Source organism: Dromiciops gliroides, chromosome 3, assembly GCF_019393635.1.
Source record: "Dromiciops gliroides isolate mDroGli1 chromosome 3, mDroGli1.pri, whole genome shotgun sequence".
Taxonomy (NCBI): domain Eukaryota; kingdom Metazoa; phylum Chordata; class Mammalia; order Microbiotheria; family Microbiotheriidae; genus Dromiciops; species Dromiciops gliroides.
The window spans coordinates 178,296,487-178,316,944 of record NC_057863.1 but is presented as its reverse complement, the minus strand read 5'-3'; the positions used below and the strand labels follow the sequence as shown (position 1 = coordinate 178,316,944).

Genomic DNA, 20,458 nt, shown 5'->3' with positions numbered 1-20,458 from the left:
TCTTTTGAATTCACACTGGCACTGCCTTTATTTCTTCTCACCTGGACTGTTCCAATAGCCTCTTACTTGATCTTCCTCCCTTCTCCAATCTCTCCCCTACACTTATCCATCCTGCCAACCGGAGCCAGATTAATCTTTCTAAAGCATTGCTTTGATGTCACACTCCCTGATGCCTACTGAAAAAAAATCTAAACTCTTTATGTTGGCATTCAAGTCACCTGATATTCTGGCATCAACTCATCCTTTCCAACTTTCTATCACGTTACTCGGCTATACTCCAGGCAACTGGACCATTAGCTGTTCCCCAAACATTTCTCATGCTACTCTGTCTTCCACACATTGGTCTGCATTTTTTTTTGTCGTGCATTTGTCTACACCTAGAATGTCCTCCCACACCCACATCCACATACTGAAAGCCTACCATTCTTTGGAGGCCCAGCTCAAAAGTCACTCGTTAAGTCTTCCTAAATCCTACAAATGGGATATTATCTCTCTCTCTCACTTTAAGCCTTTTTTAAAAGTTTTGATTTTTTTGGGGGGGGGTTTTAAGTCGTCTAAATTTCCCCTATAAACACTTCTCTCCACGCCCAACTCCCTCCCATCCCTTGTAACCGAGAAATTCCCCTTTCATCTTATAGTACTGAATACCTCTTACACAGGTTATAGCTGTATGAGGTAAACTGGGATAAGTGTGGTGCCTCAACCCACACTATTTTACAATAATGTCATGGACAGCTAGATGGCACAGTGGATAGAGCACCGGCCCTGGAGTCAGGAGTACCTGAGTTCAAATCCAGCCTCAGACACTTAACACTTACTAGCTGTGTGACCCTGGGCAAGTCACTTAACCCCAATTGCCTAACAAAAAAAAAAAAAAAACATAATAATGTCATGAATATATTTAAACCAACTTCATTGTAACCTCACAAAATGTCTCTACAATGTCATTTAACCAAATACTAAAAACTCAAATCAAATGGTCAGAAACAATCCAAGCTTCTGTTTAAGCCTCAGCAGTGTTAACTCCTCTAGGCCTTCTGTAACATCATTTGGCTTAATGTGATTTCATGGTACTAATCTTGACACTAGGCAATAGTTATTTGTTTACATTATTTTCCATACTAGAATGTGAACTCCTTCAGAACAGGGATCTTATCAAATACATCTTTCTATTCTTTGCAGTGCTTCATATCTAGTACCTTGCCCACAGCAAGTGCTGTGTTTCTTAAATCAATGTACCAGTAAAAACTTAAACTTCAAACTCCCTCTAGCACAACTATTTTTTTTTAAAGCATTTGATAGTGGTGAAATGGATCTAAGGAAGAAGTTGGAAAGGAATATGGCAATTCTAGAATACAGTCCTATGTAAATATGCTACTATTCACTATTCTGCTGCTGTACTAAATGAACTGTGTTAGGCTCTATCTAGAGCCTGAAAAAAGGATTGTTGTTTTTTTTTAGTGATATACCTCTGAAGATAGTTTTTTACACAGATCTGGAAAACACACTATACCAAAAAACTGTGTTCCTTCTACCAAGGCTGCTTCAAAAATGCAGAGATGGGTAAAGAAGGCTAATGCTATAAATTTAAACTAGGACATTCACATTCTCAACTGAATTACATAGGTTAGAATTCCTTGATGGGATTTTGTTCACTGGGATCAGAGGATTTAGAGCTGAAAGCAACCTAAGAAATCAATTAGTCTGACACGCTCATTTTCCAGGTGAGGGAAATTGAGGCCCAGAAACATAAAAATGACTCCTAGCCATATAAGTAAGCAGGGGATGGAGCCACATCGAATACTTTCCAATACACAACAATGTCTCAAATATAAAAGAGCTGGGCAATGCTGAAACTTACATGCCTCATCTGTACCTGAGATAGCAACTGGATAAAAAGAAGCTCTAACATTTTGAGTTTAAAAACAGAGATGAAGAATTATAGAAAACAGGACTCTCTTTTTTTCTTTAACAAAAGAGGCAAGGAACTTTTAAACAAAGATTGCTTTGACCAAGAGCCTTCTGCATCCCAAAATTCTCAATGACTTATAACATAAATTTGTTAGTTTAGTCTAGAGTTTGCAACTGGCATTCTTGAAGAATTATATCAAGGGTAAGAAAAAGAATAAATGCTTTAGTACATATCTAGATGATGTGGGATATTTCTTTTGTATCCTGCATATGTCTTATCCCAACTTGTGTATAAGTTTCTTGAGATCAGGGAAGTTTTTATCTTTCAATACGCCAAAATAAATATACATATAAATATGAATACCAATATAAATCAAGATGCTGGGATAATTAACAACTCTGCAACAGAGTGTAAGTATTTTGAATACTTTTACATTTGTTTTGTTGAAGAGAAGAAAACTTACCCAATAATACTTCTAAAAATGCAGGGCCACATAAGCCATATTATAGCCAGCTTTTGACAGTGTTCTAACTGTATAAAGTCTCTGCCAGACACCAAGTACAATACCATGGACCAGGTCACCATTTGATTAAAAAATATTTATGATGTCCTTAGGAAGTGAGGTGATCAATTAACTAGCCACTTTTTGGACTGAAAATATGCCTGTAAAAGTACCCACTATGGAATCAGAGGACATTCGTGATATGTCCTCCCTGTGTGACCTTGGACAAATCACTTGACCACCTCAGTTTCTTCATCTATAAGGACTGAACTAGATAACTATTTGTTTGCTTCTACCTCCAAATCCATGAACCTACGATTTATGATCCCAAGTAGTAGCAGGACAGAAAAACAATGTACAAAAACATGTTTCATGATAAACATGGATCTTGATAAACATCTAGCATCCTTCCTTCCATGAATGTAAGATTCAGTCAATATAATACCTTTCATTTGGAGGGGCAGGTTAGGTGTAAAGAACAGGATAGGAACAGAGCCCAGGGAACTCACAGAACTCCTGAATGGAGAAATTCCCTTTACCAATACAGGTTGTCATCTTCTTGGAAACTGACAATCATAAAGAGGTGTCTGAAACCCTGAGAGGTTGCATGACTTACCCAGGACCACAAAGCCTGTGCCTGTCAGTGGCCACACTTGAACCCAAGTCTTCCTGGAAAAGCCACCCCTCAAGAAGAGAAAATAAAGTAACATAAACAAGAATAGAACACTTTGTACTATAAAGAGAGGCATTGTGGTTAAAGGATGGTGATGAAATTGGGAGGTAGTAAGATTTGGCTTCTAATCCCAAATTCAATTCCTATTACCTATGTGACCATGTTAACCTCTCTGAGCCTGTACAGATATCCATAAATTGGGGATAATATCAGTAAGGATCAAACCTTAAAAACACCATCTTACTACCACAATTACTATTGATTAAAGTATTTCATTTACTCCATTTTGTACCAAATAAATGAAGCAGTCTTTCCAAAAATTTTCAATGATTTTCACACTTAATATAAATCCCCCAAATTGTCAGTCATCAAGGTTACTTGTCTCTTGCTGCACAGAAAAAAAATTCCAATTAAAAGATTTCACAGGACCCCAAAAATCTTAAGTCATAAAGTGAAAATAATGATATTTAACATCACTTAAAAGTTATCATTAAAGTATATTAAAGCAATAAGCACAAATGCAGAAACATGCTTCACAGTCCTATATGATAGTTGTCAAGATCCCTAAGACCATTTTAAAATTTACCTATTGTCAACCTAAAATAAATTAACAAGACCACATAAAACTCACCACTAATTTTTTACTTAAGCATTAACATTACACTTAATTATATTTAACATTAAGCAAATATACTTACATCTTTTGCCATGTTACCAGATCCTTGAAATCAGTTCTTTAGATGTTCACTCTCCAGAGAAGAAACAATAATCTTCTAGTAAATAAAAGGGCAGAAGATGACATAAAATCAGTGAAAGATAATGGTTGGTAAAATATTGTATCTTAAGGCTAAACTGATACATTTCTCCCTCCAAAGTCAATGCTCTCCCTCCAAAGCAAAATGCACTTTGGGATATCAGGAACCTCCCCCTTCCAAATGCATACATGTATTCGATCCTGAAAGGAATCTAGGAAAGCAACTAAGCTACTTCTTTTAAAAATAATTTAGGAGACAAATGACATGTAATAGACAAATGTTAGTGTCTCAAAGAAACAAGATATACAAACTCTTATTCCTCCAAACTACTAACAATACCTCAAGCTTACCCCACTCCAAACTACTGACACAGGGTAATAAACATAACCATCTCCATAGATATCCAGAACAAGACTACGATGCACATAAGACCCCCTCATGAGAGGACACAATGGATACAAGAAAGCCCTCTAAAACCCCCACCCATGCACATGCATGCCAACCTAGATCCCATACATATACATCCAGAATGGACTCAACTCATTCTTATATTGCCAGCACAAAAATGCACAAGATGGATGTGTAATTCCCCCTATTCCCCCCCCAAAAAAAAAACACTTCAAGGTGGAAGGGAAGATTGGGGGACCTTGCCCCAACTCTAGTCACAGCTGCCAGCTCTACTGGCCCAGCCCTGAGCATGCTGATAACTCTGACAGGTGTGTTTCCAAGGGAGCTCTAGGGTTAAAGGAACTGCTCTCAAGCCACAAAAGCAAGACCCAGTCCAGGATCCACTCCATAAGCCCCATGTCCATCTGGGATCTAGATCTTCCTGACCTGTCACTAGGCCTCGGGAACTGCAGCCCGAGGAGGGAGAGCTCCCCCGCCCCCCCCCCCCAGCACCGGAACTCGGCAGTGAGCTCTCCACCCTGTTGTGCTCTTTCAGCACCCAGGCTCGTGGAGGGGTTGCCCCCAGCCCCCTACCCTCCCAGGTTGTCCCGAAGGGAGCTGGCTAGAGCAGGCCTGAGCAGCTCCAGGCCGTTGGGGCTCAGGGAGCTGGTGGCGCGTCTCAGGCCCCATGGACAGACACAGGCAGCAGCTGCAGCTGCAGCTCAGCCGCCCGCCCTCCCGCCCGGCCTCGCCGGCCTGTGCCTCCCCCCCCCCCAACCCTCTCCTCCAGACCCGGGCACCACCCTGGCAACAGGCGCCATCCTGACCCTCCCCCGTCGTACCCCGCTCCCCAAAGGAGACACTGCGATGCTGATGGGGTGATGGGAGGGGGGGGCTGGAAAACGGCCTACCCACCACCCCTCCACCAGCTGGGGATTTCCCCCCAACCTCCCTACGTCCCATCCCAGGGACCCTTCCCCATCTGCCAAGGCAGAAAAGGGGTGAGCACCCCAAAGCCTCCGTCCACGCTGGCCCCTTCTCTTCTTCCCCCTCCTCCCTGTAATCCCACATCTCAAGCCGGGGGTCAGTTCACCTGAAGGCGTCTTCCTCCCCTCCGTGCCCTCCCCCCCAAGCCAGGCCAGGAGCGCAGCAGAGCCCCGGAGCCCACCACCAACTGCAGCGGCTACAATGAAGAGGAGCAGCAGCGTGGGGTGGGGGGGTGTAAGGATGGGAAGGGGGGGAAGGCAAGGTTTACCCACTGCACATGTGCAACACATACACACACACACACACACACACACACACACACACACACACACACACACACACACACACACACACACACACACACACACACACACACCAGGAAAAGAGACCCGAGGAGACACCAAGCCGTGTGCACGGCGCCCACACACAGGCGAGGCGAGGCGGGGGGCAGGGCAGAGGGGGGCCCGCCCAGGGGACCAGACCGGCCGCACGGGTTCCCCATCCCCCGCGGCTGGCCCTGCCGGCCAGCCTCCGTTCCCTGACCGCCCCCCCCCCCGCCAATCCCAGGCCAGGACCAACTCTGCAACTAACCCCACACACATTCAAGTCTCCAGCTGACCTCCACCATCCCCCAGCTCCATCCTTCCCGGGCTCCAGGAGGACCCCCCCATCCTCCCGCATGTGGCTCCAAAGGCAGCTGCATCCTTACACCCCAACCCCCATCCCAGGCTGCAAGCTCCCCCCCCCCCTTCTGGGGCCCCGCGTGGACGTCCACACGCGCCCCCAGCCCGCGAGGCCGGCCCCGTGCCCCACACCTGGCTCGCCCGGGTCCTGGCGCCCGCGCCGCGGGGGGGGGGGGGAAGGCGGGTTGGAAGTGGGGGGAAGGTGGAGTTGGGGAGCGGGGCAGCTCGCGGCCCCGCCGCTGCAGCCCCCGCACACCCAAGGAGGGGAGAGATTACGGGGGAGGGGAGTAGATCCCGGCAGCTCGGGGGCCGGACTCTCTTTCCCCCGACCCCCCTCCCCCCTTGACTTCGCTCCCACTTCTCCCCACAATATTGGGAGAGTTGGCTAAGGGGGGGGATAAAAAAAATTGAAACTTACACTTTGTACTGGGAGCGTCAAGCCGGCGTGACGTGCCGGCAACGCGGTGACGTGCGGCCACGAGCGGCCCCATAGAGACTGGCCCAAAGTGTCAGTTTCACCCCCGCGCGCTCCGCCTCGGGGAGCCGGGCGCGCCTGCGCGGCTTTTTCGCGCCTTTGGCTCGCTCCCTCCCTCGCTCCCGCCAGTTCTGCTCCGCCCCCGCGCTGGGCTCCCGCGGAGCGCTCGGTGTGCGTGCTTGCATGTGTTACTGTGTCTGGGTCTTCCTGGGAGAGAGCGGAGAGCGCGGGAAGCGCGCGGCGCGAAAACGTCAAAGTGGGAAAATTAAGCTCGCCTGTGTACCGTGTTGGGTGGTGTGCATTGGAGAAAAAGAAAAAAAAAAAACAGGGTGAGCTCAGGCTCAACGGGGTGCCCGACGGACGTCCCTGCCACCTGCGTGCGGATAGCCGCAGAACGTACCCCGCTTCCTGCTCCCATGTCTCTGCCCCCACGGCCCGCGCGCCACCTCCTTTCCAAACAATTCCACGCATCCCCAAGTGCCCGCCTTTACTGGCCGCAATGAGGTCATCCGCAAAGGAGGCGCGAGGAGAGCTGCAGGCCGTGCCACTGATGGCCACTTAGAGCTCGCTGGCTATCGGGGCGAACCCGCCCCGTTGGACCCTAATTCCGTAGTGCCACCGGATTGAGTTCGCCATGTGCTCACCTCTGAAAGGGACCAGTGGGAGGACCGGGTGGGGGAAGGGTGAGCTGAGAAATCGGGCTGGATTGCAGAATCCAGTTCCAGATGGGGCAGCAGTTGTCATAACAGCGTGATCTAATATTCCTCCCTTGCCTCAAAATGGGGATTTAAAAAAAAAAATCACCTGCCCCTCACAGGTATTGTGATGCGTAATTAACGTTTGCAAAATACTTTGAGGTTCCTAGACCAAAGGCACTGGATATATGCAACATATCATTACTACATTACACTCCCACTTAACCATCACAATTTCACAATTTGACCATTTTATGCTGATTACACCCACCTCCGTTTCCCTACTAGTAATGCACCGACCCCTCCCTCAAATTTCTGGACACTTATCTTGAGCCAATTAACCGACTTAATTAATGTACTCCTAGAAGGCAAGGGATAGCAAAAATGTTTTTATCTACTTATTCAGTATATTAGTAAGTTACCTAACAGAATAAATTAAAACAATTCCTTAGAATGTTAGTCTGTGCCGGTGATCCCTTCCCCTCCCATCTATCTCCTCTTGGATTTTATCAATTCCTTGTCAATTCCCTCACTTTCAACTTCAATTCTTCCGTTTGGGCTCCTTTCCTTACAACCATATTCAGGTCTACCATAGCCTCAAAAACAAAAGAACACCTACATTCCTTACCCAGTTGTCTCAAAATAATTTTCCCTCTTACAAAGAATACAATTTGAGCATTTTTTTATATGGCAATAGATAGCTTTGACTTCATCAGAAAACTGCCTATTCATATCCTTTGACCATTTCACAATTGGGGAATGATTTGGATTCTTATAAATTTGATTTAGTTCCCTGTATATTTTAGAAATGAGTGCTTTATCAGAAACGTTGGCTGTAAAAACTGTTTCCCAGTTTTCTGCCTCCCTTCTAATTTTGGCTGCATTGCTTCTGTTTGTACAAAAACTTTTTAATTTAATGTAATCAAAGTCTTCCATCTTGCATTTCATAATATTCTCTATCTCTTGTTTGGACATAAATTGTTTTCCTCTCCATAGATCTGAGAGGTAAACTATTCCTTCCTCTCCTAATTTATCTATGGTATCACCCTTTATGTCTAAATCTTGAACCCATTTTGACCTTATTTTTGTATAAGATATAAGATGTTGGTCTATGCCTAGTTTCTGCCATACTATCTTCCATTCTATTGATCAGAGAAATGCAAATTAAAACAACTCTGAGCTACCACCTGACACCTATCAGATTGGCTAATATGACAAAAAAGGAAAATACTAAATGTTGGAGAAGCTGTGGAAAAATTGGAAAACTAATGCATTGTTGGTGGTGCTGTGAACTGATCATTCTGGAGAGCAGTTTGGAACTATGCCCAAAGGGCTATGGGACTGTTCATCAGTGGTACCACTGCTAGGTCTGTATCCCAAAGAGATCATAGAAAAAGAAAAAGGACCCACATGTACAAAAATACTTATAGCAGCTCTCTTTGTGGTGGCAAAGAATTAGAAATCAAGGGAATGCCCATCAATAGGGGAATGGCTAAACAAGTTGTGGTATATGAATCGAAAGGAATACTATTGTGCTGTAAGAAATGATGAGCAGGAGGAGTTCAGAGAAACCTGGAAGAACTTACATGAACTGATGCTGACTGAGAGGAACAGAACCAGGAGAACATTGTACGGTGACAGCAACATTATGTGATGAACAATGGTGATAAACTTGGCTCTTCTCAGCAGTGCAATGATCCAAAACAATTTCAAAGAACTCATGATAGAAAATGTTCTCAATATCCAGGAAAAAGAACTGTGAATTATGAATACAAATTGAACCAGACTGTTTCTACTTTTGGACTGGTTTTTTTCCCTTCTTTTTTGAGGTTTTTCCCTTGCGCTCTGATTCTTTTTTTCACAAGATGACTAATGTAGAAATATGTTTAATGTGATTGTACATATATACAACCTATATCAGACTGCTTTCCATCTTGGGGAGGAGGGAGGGAAGGGAGGATGGGAGAAAAAATTTGAAACTAAAAATCCTGTGAAAATAAATGTTGAAAACTATCCTGGAAAATAATAAAATACTTTAAAAAAAAACACCAAAGAATACAATTTGGCTTCCCTTCCCACCACTCTAATGAAACCTCTCTAAGGTCACTAATGATTAACTGCCAAACCCAATGATCTTTTCTCATCCCTCATCTTCCTCAAAGCCTCTTCAATATGTGACACAGTTGACCTGTTGACCACTATTTCCTTGATACTCTCTCTTTTTTTTTGTTTGTTGTTGGTTTTTTGGTTTTTTTTTAAACCAGGCAATTGGGGTTAAGTGACTTGCCCAGGGTCACACAGCTAGTAAGTGTTAAGTGTCTGAGGCCAGATTTGAACTGAGGGACTCCTGACTCCAGGGCCAGTGCTCTATCCACTGCGCCACCTAGCTACCCCGATACTCTCTCTTTTCTGGATTGACATTAGTCTCTCCTGGTTCTTCTGCCTCATCTTATTGCTCTTTGTCTTTCACCTTTTCTGATTGTTATAACACATATTTACAATACTTACATGAATAAGTGTCTTCCTCACAACACACCTGTGAGATAGGTAGGCAAATATATCAAGGATAACCCAGGGATTCCACTGCTAGGCATACCCCAGGGAAGTAATTGACAAAAAGAGAAAAGCTATACACACACCAAAATATTTATAACAGCACTTTTTGTGTGTGTGTGGTAACAAAGAACTGGAAACAAAGTAGATGCCCTTTAGTTGGGGAATGACTCCTCAAATTGTAAAATGGAATGTTACTCTGCTGTAAGAAACAACATACACGATGAATACAGAGAAGCATGGAGAGACTTAGATGAACTATGAACTGATGCAAAGTGAAGAACTCAGAGCCAGGAAAAAATATAAACATAATGACTACAATAATATAAGTGAAAGAACAATCACAAATTAATTAAAACTGAACAAAACTGGCCCAAAAGAAGAGATCAAAAAACAAAAAAAAGATACCTCTCTCCGCACATATTCCTTTGCAGAAGCTGGGATCCATAGATACAGAACATTGATATAACAGCAGGTTTTTTTTTTCATTGTGTTGATTAGTTTTGCTGGAGTTTTTTTTTTCTTTTTCCTTTAGAAAAATTCTTTGTTATAAGGGATAACTTTCTAGAAGGGGATAGTGAGATATAGGGACATAAGGGGAAAGCCAGGCATTATGAAAGCAAGAGATAGTCATTTTTTTAAAATTTTTAAATAAATGGTTTTAAAGAATTACCAGAGGTTCAGAGAGCATTCATAGTGACATAGCTAATAAATGCCAAGAGCAGACCTTGAACTTAGATCCTCCTGACTGCAAATCTCCACCATGTCATACCATCACCACCACCACCACCACCACTACTATCTCACACATGTATAGACTAAGGCTCAAGACAGCTAACTGCCTCACCAATGCTCCTGTCCAGCTCTAAATCTGTGTTCCTATTCTTCTCAGGAAGCGTTGTCAGCCTTCAATTCTTTCTGTATTCTCTCCCTTGGCAAACATTCTCTCTCATGACTTTATTACCTCTATTCAGATGAGTCCCAATCTGCATTGCCAGACCTAACCAAGCTCTAGTCCCAAATTTCAGATCACCACAACTAAATATGCAACCAATATCATGCCCTAAACATTTCACGTCTTCTCCCCCAAAAAACCTGATCCTCATACTAATCCATCAATTTCTATTGATAGTGTCACCAGCTGGATGTCAGTCACCCTGGTTTCAATATCTTTGATTCTTCCCCCTCACCTCAGCCCCTACAATCTATTTGATACTTCAGCATTACTTCTCCCATCCCTGCTCTCCTTTCCATTCACATTGATGAGACCCTCATTCAGACTCTAATTACCTTCCACCTGAACTATTAAAATAGGCTTAAAAATTTTTTTCAATTAACCAGTATTTATTTTCTCTTCCTCCACCTCCTGAGGAGAAAAAAAAAATTCTACATGACAGTACTACCTAGATTAATTTACTTAATACCATATCAGCCAAATTACCAAAGGATTACTTTGTAAAGCAATAAAAAAAATAATAAAATTTATCTGGAGGAATGAAAGGTCAAGAATTTCACCTAGAAGATGAAATAGACTCAACAAGCTTTCTTCCTCTGCTCTTCCTCTACTCTGTCTACCAAAGTAATCTTCCTAATGATATCCCTCCCCTTCCCGAAACCATCAGGGGCTCCTCATTGTTTAATAAGAACTCCTTAGCCTAATAGTTAAGGTCTTCCACAATCTAGCTCTATACCTTCCCAGACTTGTTTTGTGGTATTCCCCTTTGCACAAACAATCTCCCAGCCAAAATGAACTACTGATCATGATTCCGTAGTTCACTATCTTGTTTCTCTAGATGGAATAGACACTTCACACATCTCTCTCTACCTGTTGAAATCCTTCTCTTCCTTTAATCTGTATTTCAAGTATCACCTTCTCCATGACCATTATCCTACAAGTTAGAAGTAATTCCTCCAAAGTAGATGCCATCAATTGGGAAATGACTATTGTGATACATGAATGTAACAAACGTAATAGTTTCAGAAAAGCATAATAAGACTTATATGAAGTGATGCATAGAGAAATAGACAGAACCATGAAAGTCATAAACATTAACAAGACTATAAATGAAAGAATAGGTTGCTGTCAGCCAGAAGTCAGGAAAATTTATCTCCCTGAGTTCAAATCTGGTCTTAGACACTTACTAGCTGTGTGACCCTGGACAAATCACTTAACCCTGTTTGCCTCAGTTTCCTCATCTGTCAAATGAGCTGGAGAAGGAAATAGGAAACCACTCCAGTATCTTTGCCAAGAAAACCCTAAATGGGGTCAGGAAGAGTCAGACATGACTGAACAAAAAGAAAGAACATCAGTCAAAAAGCATTTTTAAGCATTTTCCCGGTCCAGTGCTAAGCCTGGGGATACAGAGGAAGGCAAAAGACAGTCCTTGCTCTTAAGGATAGTCTGTCAATAAACCTTTATTAATAGTCTACAAGTGTCAAGGACTGTGTTAAGAGCTACTAATACAAATAACAAAGACAGTGCCTGCCCTCAAGGATCTTACAAGACATGTAAAAGAAAGCTGAAAAGCAGGATAGAAAGATAGGTGGGGAAGAAGGTTCAACTCTATCAACTGGTGGACCTAAGAGGACTGGGAGTGAAGCTGGTGAGAAATGAAAAGTAAAATGGAGGCTTTGGGAGGAGGAGTTCTTTGCTCCACCCTCCTGCTCTCCAATCAGAGGCAGACTGAAAAGGTATGAAAACGAAGTTGATGTAATTTCTCTAGATGATGAATTTACTGGTGAAGAGATTTCCTGGGATCAGGTGACAGGCAAACAAATACAATACAAACAAGCTATATACAGGAGAAATAGGAAATAATTAACAGAGGGGAGGCACTAGAATTAAGAGGGGTTGGGGAATCATTTCTGGGAGGGCAGAACTAAGATTTGAAGAAAGCCTGGGAAGTTTAGGAGGAGATGAAGAGGAAGAGCATTCCAGGCATGGGAGTCAGCCAGAGAAAATGCCTGGAAGCCAAGAAATGTAAATTTTTATTTGGGGAACAGCTAGGAAGCTGTGTCACTGAATCAAAAAGAATACTTAGTGGGGTGTAATGTGTAAGAAGACTAGAAAGATGGGGTGAGGGGGGTTAGATTATGTTAAATTTGAACTCCAGAAAATTCTGTATTTGATCTTGTAGGCAATAGGAAGCCGATAGAGTTTAACTGGACTTTGTCTTTGGAAAAATCACTTTAGTGACTGAAAGGAGAATGGATTGGAGTGGGGAGAAACTTGAGGCAGGCAAACCTACCAGCAGGTTATTGCAATAATCCAGGCATGAAACAATGAGAGCCTACACTAAAATGGTGACCCGTGTCAGAAGAAAGAAGATGTGGCAATGGTAAAATTAAAAAACCTTGGCAACAGATTGCATATTGGGGAGCAGGGGGTGGTAGTGAGATAATGGAGAGTCCAAGATGATACCCAGGGCTGGCAGAATAGTGGTGCCCTTTAAATTAAAAATAATCAAAAATATATATTGCCAAATTACAAAGAACAAACTAGCTTCCAAAAAAAAGAGATATTGGAAAAATCCTCCTCCACTCCTTTGCAAGGGTGTTGGGTTCCACAAGTGGATCTTTGCACATTGAGAAATTTCATTGGTTGTACCAATTTTTTTCTTTTTTTCTTTTCTTTTTTTTACTCTTTAAAAGGAATTCTTTGTTAAGGAGTATGACTTCCTAGAAGTGGAGGGATATAGGAAGGCTATGTAAAAACAAAAGATATCAATAGAAATTATTATCAAATTTCTAATGTCATTCTCTTCTCTTCTGGGTACTTATATCTAAAGATTATAGATATTTTTGCACATCACATCACTCCTACTAGATTGCACACACTTTTGGGGCATGGAATGAATTGTTTCTCTTCTTTTTGTTCCCAGAAAGATGTCTTACATATAGGGTGTGTGTTCAATGTGAGTAAAAAGGTTTATTTACTGAGTTGAATGATAAGAAGAAAATTCTTCAAGCTGCCAATTAAAATTCAGGACTTAAGTATTAGGATCATTTTCTCTTCCCAGAGTTTATAATCTTTTTTTTTTTTTTTTTGTGGCGAGGCAATGAGGGTTAAGTGACTTGCCCAGGGTCACACAGCTAGTATGTGTCAAGTATCGGAGGCCATATTTGAACTCGGGTCCTCCTGAATCCAGGGCCGGTGCTTTATCCACTGCGCCACCTAGCTGCCCTCCAGAGTTTATAATCTTAAGAGTATTTTTTTCCTTCTTCTTTGCATACCAACTTTATAAACTCTCTTGTTGTTCAGTTGTGTCCAACTCTGTGACCTCATTTGGAAATGTTTTGGCAAAGGTACTAGAGTGTTTTGCCATTTGTTTCTAAAGCTTATCTTACAGATGAGGAAACTGAAACAAACAGGGTTAAATGACTTGCACAGGTTCACACAGCTAGGAAGTGTCTTTTTTTTTTTTAGCAACAAACATTTATTTTATTTTTTCCAGTTACATGTAAGGGTAGTTTTCAACATTCATTTTCATAAGATTTAGAGTTCCAAATTTTTTTCCCTCCTTCCCTCCTTTTCCTCCGCCCTCCACAAGATCACAACCAGGTTATATATGTATGATCCACAAGTGTTCTTTTTATCAGTTCTTTCTATGGGGGTACATAGTAAGCTTCCTCATTAGTTCCTTGGGATTGTCTTGGATGATTGCATTGCTGAGAGTAGTTAAGTCATTCACAATTGCTCACTGAACAATACTGCTGCACTATGCACAATGTCCTCCCAGCTCTGCTCACCTCACTACACATCAATGTTCATTAGTCTTTCCAGGTTTTTCTGAGATCATCTTGTTTATCATTTCCTATAGCACAAGATCATTCCACCACAATCATATAGCACAGCTTCTTCCATCATTCCTCAATTGATGGACATTCCCTTGATTCTCAATTCTTAGCCTCCACAAAGAGTTGCTATAAATATTTTTTGTACAATTTTTCCACCTTTTCTCTTTTTCATGATTACTTTTTTTTTTTTTTAGTGAGGCAATTAGGGTTAAGTGACTTGCCCAGAGTCACACAGCTAGTAAGTGTTAAATGTCTGAGGCCGGATTTGAACTCAGGTCCTCCTGACTCCAGGGCCGGTGCTCTATCCACTGCGCCACCTAGCTGCCCCATTTTTCATGATTACTATTGTTAACTGTTTCCCTTCCATCCTATTCCCTTCCCCATCTTCTTTCATCCTATCACTCTTCAAAAGGGATTTGCTTCTGTCTGTACCCTCCCCCACTCTGCCCTTCCTTCTTTTGCCCCTCTCTCTTTATCCCCTCCTATTTTCCTGAAGGGTTAGAGAGATTACTCGACCCAATTGAGTGTATATGTTATTCCCTCCATGAGCTGATGCTGATGAAATTGAGTCTCAAAGACTCAAAGCCAATTCTGATGAGTGTTAGGCTCATTTACTGCCCAGATTAAACAGATTACTCCACCCACTTGGGTGTGTGTTAGTCCCTCCTTTATCCAACTCTGATGAGTTTATGGTCTTTGAGCCTTTTCTGATGAGTGTAAAATTCATTTACTGCCCTGCTCCTCTCCCATCTCTTCCCCCACTCCATAAGCCTTTTCCTGTTTCTTTCATGCAGTATTTCACCTCTGCCCTTCCCCCTCCCCCAGTGCATTCCCCTCACCCCTCAATTTAACCCTAAGGATGTCATCATGGGGCAGCTAGGTGACACAGTGGACAAAGTATCACCCCTGGACCCAGGGGGATCCTAGCCAAAACCCAGCCTCAGACACAAGACAGTCACCCACTGTACAACCCCAGGTATGTCCCCCAACTCCAATTTTTTATAGTACTCTAGGGTCTTGTATTTGAAAATCAAATTTGCCATTCAGTTCAGATCTTTTCATTACAAATATCTGAAAGTGTTCTTTTTCATTAAAGTCCCATTTTTTTCCCCTGAAAGATTATGCTGAGTTTTGCTGGGTAGGTGATTCTTTTTTTTTTTTTTTTTGCAGGGCAATGAGGGTTAAGTGACTTGCCCAGGGTCACACAGCTAGTAAGTGTCAAGTGTCTGAGGCTGGCTTTGAACTCAGGTCCTCCTGAATCCAGGGCCAGTGCTTTATCCACTGTGCCACCTAGCTGCCCCCTGGGTAGGTGATTCTTGATTGTAATCCCAATTCCTTTGCCCTCTGGAATATCATATTCCATGCTCTCCGGTCCTTTAATGTAGAAGCTGCTAGATCTTGTGCTATCCTGACTGGGGCTCCACAGTACTTGAATTCTTTCTTTTGGGCAGCCTGCAATATTTTCTCATTGACCTGAGAGCTCTGGAATTTGGCTATAATATTCCTAGGAGTTTTCCCTTTGGCATCTCTTTCTGGAGGTGATCAGTGAATTCTTTCAATTTCTATTTTAGTTTCTGCTTCAAGAATTTCAGGGCAATTTTCCCTGAGAATATCTTGGAAGATGGTGTCTAAGCTCTTTCCTTGATCATGGTTTTCAGGTAGACCAATAATTTTCAAATTATCTCTCCTGGACCTATTTTCCAGGTCAGCAGTTTTTCCCAGAAGATATTTCACATTGCCCTCTATTTTTTTATTCATTTGGATTTGCTTTCTTGTGTCTTGGTTTTTCATAAAGTCACTAGCTTCCATTTGTTCAATTCTAATTCTTAGGCAATTATTTTTGTAAGAGAGCTTTTCCATTTGGCTTTTCAAGCTGTTGACTTTTTTCTCATGTCTTTACTGTATCACCCTCATTTCTCTTTCCATTTTTTCCTCTACCTCTATAACTTTATCTTCAAAGTCCTTTTTGAGTGCTTCTATGGCCTGAGACCAATTCATATTTTTCTTGGAAGCTTTAGATATAGGGGCCCTGATGTTGACATCTTCCTCTGAGGGTGCACCTTGATCTTCCTTGTCACTAAAGAAACTTTCTTTGGTCCTCCCCTTTCTCTGTCTGCTCATCTTGCCTTTCTTTTACTTGACTTTTAGCTCCTTAAAGTGGGGCACTGTTTCCAGGCTGCAGTATCCCAAGCTTCAGAAGTCCCAAGTGGTATGATTTAAGGAAGATCAGGTTCTTCACTTGCCTGGCCTGTTTCCTGGTCCATAGATGACCCCAGACCAACTTGCCAATCAACCAGCTTTGTGTGTTGTGGTTGTCAGCTTTGATGAGCCTGTGCCCCTCCCCAACTTGGGCCACTGCTACTCAAGCCTACCTCCTGGTTCCCAGCAGGGGTGAAAAACCCAAGTTCTGCCTCAGCACCAGCATAGACCCCTGTAGTTGCCCCTCCTCCCCACCAAAGGATCGGCCCTCTCACCAGACTGTGAGCTTAGTTCCAGATGACACTGGTGCTTCAGATGATTCAGAGCCTCTGGGGGTCTCCTTCTCTGGTAAGGCCTTCCTGGGACTGGATCTGTGTCAGGGTGACTGTGGAGTTGGGCTCCACTCCTGTATCAGCACAGCAGCTCCCTCCTTCTGACCTTCCAAGCTGTTCTTGGTTAGAAGATGATTTCAGCATATTCTTCTGTGAGTTTTGCTGCTCCAGGCATTTTCCTATGTTGTTATTTGGATGTTTTTGGAGCGATTGTGTCATGAGTTCGAGAGCTCACTGTCTTTCCTTTGCCATCTTGGTTCTGCCCCTAGGAAGTGTCCCAGGCCAGATTTGAACTCAGGAAGATGAATCCTCCTGACCCCAAGCCCAGTGTTCTATCCACTGCACCATCTACCTGCCCCAGCTAGTGAAACTGCTCTTCACATATGAAATCCTCATATACTAGAACCATCTTGTCTTCATTATGTTGTTTATCTTTTGTTTTCAAAGAGGACCAATGGGGGGAAAAAAAAGAGGACCAATGATATCATGGGGTGATATCTTGACTTGTGCATAAAGTGAAGTAGAATTGTATAAAGTCATCAACCTTACTCTCTCCTCCAGAATCAATTGAAGTCCAGTGGCAAGAAAAAAGTCAAGATGACTGCACTCTACAACACTTGCTTCAGCCTCCTTCACAGCTGTTGTTCTCATAATAAACTGTCCTCATCTGCCCATTGCCCTGGAGGAAGTCTTTACATGCTTGGGGTAGACATTTCCCCTAATTCCCTGATGGGTTTGAGGTCTATCAGTTACCCTCAGCCTGGTTTAGCCCATCTGCTGAGAAGTTTTACCAGGCTTTGGGAACTGCAGATTCTATAGCTTCTTGGAGCCGCAGGTGAGAGATGGGTGAAGGTGGACACCAAAGATAGATGAGCAGCCCTGAAAAGTGCTTGGCACACCCTCACACCAGAAGTGTCAATCCTCCCTGAATACCCCCCACACCCAATTATACTGGTTTGAGTTACCTAAACTGATACTATATTTTTTCTCAGACATTTTTATCCGATGAATAATGTTTGGGGACATATGCTTTATGTCCCCATTTCTACTACTTTGAGACAGGTGTAGCTATCACCCAAGAAGCCCTTTCAAGTACTCACAGCTAAGATCTTGAAGAGAACCAAAGAACCAAGACAAAAGTTAGTGTATGAGGGCAGCTAGGTGGTACAGTGGATAAAGCACCAGCCTTGGAGTCAGGATGACCTGAGTTCAAATCTGATCTCAGACACTTAACACTTACTAGCTGTGTGACCCTAAGCAAGTCACTTAACCTCAATCGCTTCACCAAAAAAAAAAAAAGTTAGTGTATGAAGTTGGAAGTTACAGCCCCTTAAGTACTAATTTCTGATTCTATAATATCCACATTATGGACAGTTTTGTCAGTGACTATAGAGACTTTATTAAGCACTATGTTTACATACAATAATTGCTACAGTTAAATATTCCATTCGTAGCATACCTACATTTGCTAAAAAGCCAAATCAATTACTTGGCTTGTTGAGGTTTAATTACTAAAATACTGATGGTTTACTATGTGAAAGTGCAAAAGTTTCTCTCTCCGTACATAAATGCCAGAGACAGCACCAAATTGTAGAGGAGCTAGAAATATATTCGTTATGCAGATAGCAAAAGGAAAAGCAGACGTTGATTTTTTTTTTTTTGGCTTGGGCAACCACTTTTTAGACACTGTCTTGCCTTTAAGCATCAAGTGATAATATTATAATGTATTTTTTGAGGTTTCATCTCTCTAGCAGTTTGAGTTATTATTTTAATTATAATAAACAAATACGAACTACTTTAATACTTCAATGGAGCAGGGGTCTTGTTTTTCTCATTTTCTCATGGGGGGGGGTGAAAGGGAGAGAAAGTAGATCTTTATGAAAATGGAATGTAACCCCTGTCCCAAAGTCCATTGTTACAGGACTGTTTCTTTATTAGTGGAGATGAAGGTCCTGCCCTGCATGAGGGGCAGAGAGAAGTTGACAAGAAACAGAGAGTTTCAGTTCTCAGCAGTCTCCCCTTTGGGACAGGTCAAGCTTCAATTTTTCTAAGAGTCCAGTCAGCTTCCAGCTTGGAGAGAGAAAATGGAAGACTACAATCCCATTTCCTGTTGCTGAAGGCAAAGACTCTCTGAAGACATGAGAGGAGAAGGCAGTCTCTATCTATTTCCAGCTTTCTACCCTAGAAACTTCAGGGAGTTTTCCCCTCTGTGAGACCCAGGACACTCTGTTGAGCTGAGTTACCTTGCTACCAGTGGGAGAGTTCCTTCATTCTATATTGTCAGGTATATATTCTCCGATATATAACTTCTCTGATTTCTGTTTTGCTCCTGATTTAGATAAATGGGTTTCTTTGCTATTCTCTCTCTCTCTCTCTCTTTTTTGGTGAGGCAATTGGGGTTAAGTGACTTGCCCAGGGTCACACAGATACTAAGTGTCAAGTGTCTGAGGCCATATTTGAACTCAGGTCCTCCTGAATCCAGAGCCAGTGCTCTATCCACTGTACCACCTAGCTGCCCCTCTTTGCTGTTCTCTATGTATGTATGCCTGACTACACATATGGAGTCTTCTCTTTTCTTACAAAAATCAAATTTAATTTTTTTGGGGGGGGGCAATGGGGGTTAAGTGACTTGCCCAGGGTCACACAGCCAGTAAGTGTCAAGTGTCTGAGGCCGGATTTGAACTCAGGAACTCCTGAATCCAGGGCTGGTGCTTTATCCACTGAGCCACCTAGCCGCCCCAAATCAGATTTAATTTTTAAAAATTTCAATAGAGTATTCGCTCCTTCCATGCAATCACATCTTATCCATGCTTTTCTCATCCTGTGCAATTTTTTTCCATGTTCTCCCAAATATTCTCCCCTAAAGTTCTACTCCGGTACCAGCTGTCTTGATCTTTGTCTTGCCACTGGAGTAGGATGATTCTAGAGAAGAGAGTGAGGTTGATGACTTTGCACAGCTCTGCCTTTCTTAAATCCAATCCACAAGCAAGTCAAGATATCACCCCTCATGATGTCATTTGTCCTCTTCAAGAACTAAGAACAAACGGTAACACCAATCCAATGTGCTAGAAGACTTTCTGTGCTTGTTTTTACATTTCATGGCTATCGGTGCAACATTTGGACTATTAATCTATGGTTCCTTGCTCTCATTATCTTCTTTCATTCATACATTCTCTGAATGATATCCCTTACAATATTTCTTAACTCTGGGCAATGCCTAGAAAAATGCTGCACACTACATACAAAACAAAACAGGGAACAATACTATATACTATGAAATATTTGCAGTTCTGAAATGTTAGAAACATTAGCAAAATAATAACAATAACAACTTAATCCAAAATTTTTACAAACTGTGAGGTTGAGAAGTATAGGATTGGAGGGGGAGGTATTGAAGTTCAAGACTCAGGAAAGGTGAAAAGCAATGGTCAAAATTATTGCATATTTTCTAGTACAAGTTCTGCATAAACACATCCCTTTTTTTTTTCAATTAAAATAAAAGTTAAAA

The 20,458-nt window shown here is 42.4% G+C and overlaps 1 protein-coding gene across 2 annotated transcripts in view; it reads right to left on the bottom strand.

The window, feature by feature from the left end:
• The window catches only part of TFDP1 (transcription factor Dp-1), a 143,426-nt gene extending 136,981 nt beyond the window's left edge, over positions 1 to 6,445 (bottom strand). For both annotated transcript variants that reach the window (XM_043997069.1, XM_043997070.1), the window contains exons 1-2: positions 6,318 to 6,445; positions 3,786 to 3,860 (exon numbers count right to left, since the gene is read on the bottom strand). In XM_043997069.1, the coding sequence (XP_043853004.1) occupies positions 3,786 to 3,797 (12 nt within the window). In that variant the 5' untranslated portion in view covers positions 3,798 to 3,860; positions 6,318 to 6,445. The remainder of the gene's footprint in view (positions 1 to 3,785; positions 3,861 to 6,317) is intronic.
• Positions 6,446 to 20,458: the final 14,013 nt, after the last annotated feature.